Source organism: Aptenodytes forsteri, unplaced genomic scaffold, assembly GCF_000699145.1.
Source record: "Aptenodytes forsteri isolate BGI_AS27 unplaced genomic scaffold, ASM69914v1 Scaffold14, whole genome shotgun sequence".
NCBI classification, from domain to species: Eukaryota; Metazoa; Chordata; class Aves; order Sphenisciformes; family Spheniscidae; genus Aptenodytes; species Aptenodytes forsteri.
The window spans coordinates 423,603-425,679 of record NW_008794457.1 but is presented as its reverse complement, the minus strand read 5'-3'; the positions used below and the strand labels follow the sequence as shown (position 1 = coordinate 425,679).

Below are 2,077 nucleotides of genomic sequence, written 5' to 3'. Positions count from 1 at the left end.
CAACATTAAAAAAAAAAAAAAAAAAAACCCACCGAAACACAAACTTACCCGCTTTCCTTAAAGATTTGAATAGAGACATACACAGGATTTCTGGATTTCCAGACTAGTGACAACTATTTGACATTAAACACTGCCTTGTCTCTCCTACTCAGGACATGACCTAGCGGAGTTTGCTTCCACAGTACATGAGAAAGACTGGGGTGGGGTGGGGGGGTGGGGGGTGAGGAAAGTAACTTTTGGCATTTCCAACATTCCAGATTGAGGTTCTTTCAACTCTTGTCATTGGTGGCGCTGGGTGAGCAATTACACGGAGGGAGGAGGGGAACAGAATGTGCAGTTAAGTGACAGTTTTGAGAAACCCGTCTGCACTAATATTTTATAAGAGATTGCATTCCTGACAGAGTCCGAAGAAAATCTGCACTACAGAAGTGTCACAATCGTGTCATGTCATCACCTGTACTCATAGCAGCACTGGCTACTGAAACAAATTACCTAGCCTCTTTCACTCTACTCACCCAATGCAAACCTATTTTCCTTCTAATTTAACACGACCACAGAGAACAGAGAGCAGCGGTGAGCACACTGTTTGCCCAGTGTGTCTTCAATTAGCTACAAGCCACGCACTTGCTTTGGGAGAGCCTGTTGTAAGCAAGGTCTTTACCTTATTAAAAATTATTTCTATCATTACACTGCGCATGCTGGGTAATGCCTTACTGCCACCATGTTGTCATGCAAGCATAGCTTACGGATATGCTGTATCAAATTTAACTCGGTGGCCTGCACTCAGGTGTGGAGTGGATTTTGACCCGCTGTTCCTCTGGCTCTGTGTGCCGTGGACCCCTCCCTCCTGGGAACTGCAGACAAGTTCAGAACGGGACAACTCTGCGCCTTGTCTGAGCTACTCTGGTAGGAATTAGTGCTAACCAGCCCACAATGCCAACTAGGTAATGAGTGGAAGATCTTGGATGTACGTTACAGATTATAGGATCTTGCGTTGGCCTTGAATGAATACGCAACACAAGCTAAGCAACTACAACAGATGGCAACACGAGTAAACACATTTATTAACCCCATTAAAAAGTCACCTTTCCCAGGAAGAAGGCTGAAAACCTCAAAAGATATGTAAGCTGTTAGGCTAACGTGGAAAAAAAATAAATCCAAAGTCATACCTTCCTCTCAGAACAGCAGGCTGTGACCTTTCAAGATCAGTCAGAGCCCAAACTACATCAACAGCAACACCAGCCTGCATCAATCCCTTGGGATGGAATCTGAAGAAAGTAGGAAGCTACCGTAGTCCTCAAAGACATGACATTACGTCTGCCTTCAGTCAGCGTAAAGGCTAGGAGCTACCATCAAAGCACGCACAGTCGAGTTCTCGATGGGACGATGGGAGAGAGATTTTTCTCCCTCTCAGTTTTCCAGCAGAAGGTGGAATTTATTTAAAATGAAAGATTTGGCGTGCCAGCCATCTCCCTTTTAAATAACTCCAGCTCTAGACTGCAATGACCTGGCTTGCTCAACCACCCGGGCGCTTGCCTGGCCAGGGCTCGGTGAAGACAGCCAGCAGGCGCTCTCCTCTGTCATGTCACGCCGAGGAGGACTCGGGATCAGGCTGCTTCGTGCCGTGCCAGGGAGGAGGCCCAAGGGCTGGGCCCGGGGTAGACACCGGGCTGCGGGCAGGGAGGGGACCTTATCTTAATGTCACACACGTTTAACAGTCCTCGAGGAACAGGACTGCCCAGAGCAAGAAAGGGGCTTTAGACAATACCGGAGGTTTCCAGCTTCAACAGATTAAAAAGCTACCGCATACAGCGCGTCAAAACCTTACAGTAAAGCCTCCCGCGCGCTCCGTACCTTGCGATGCGCAGCCGGCAGCCCCCAGCGGCCCCGGACGCAACCCAAGGCTGCGGGCAGCGACCTCGCCGGCCCTACGGCGGGTGAGTATTTTAAATGCGTCCCCTCGTACAGAAAGGCGGAATAAACCTCTAAACCGCAGGGCCGGGAACGGGTTAGAGGGACGAGGAACAAGAGAGGTGAAGGAATTTCACACAGGAATTCCGCCCCCCCCCGCGGCCGC

At 49.4% G+C, this 2,077-nt stretch overlaps 1 protein-coding gene across 1 annotated transcript in view; it reads left to right on the top strand.

Annotated features, from left to right (window-relative positions):
• The first annotated feature begins 1,860 nt into the window (after positions 1-1,860).
• The window catches only part of COQ9 (coenzyme Q9), an 8,379-nt gene continuing 8,162 nt past the window's right edge, over positions 1,861-2,077 (top strand). The window contains exon 1 of the mRNA XM_019474980.1: positions 1,861-1,937. Within this exon, the coding sequence (XP_019330525.1) occupies positions 1,861-1,937 (77 nt within the window). The remainder of the gene's footprint in view (positions 1,938-2,077) is intronic.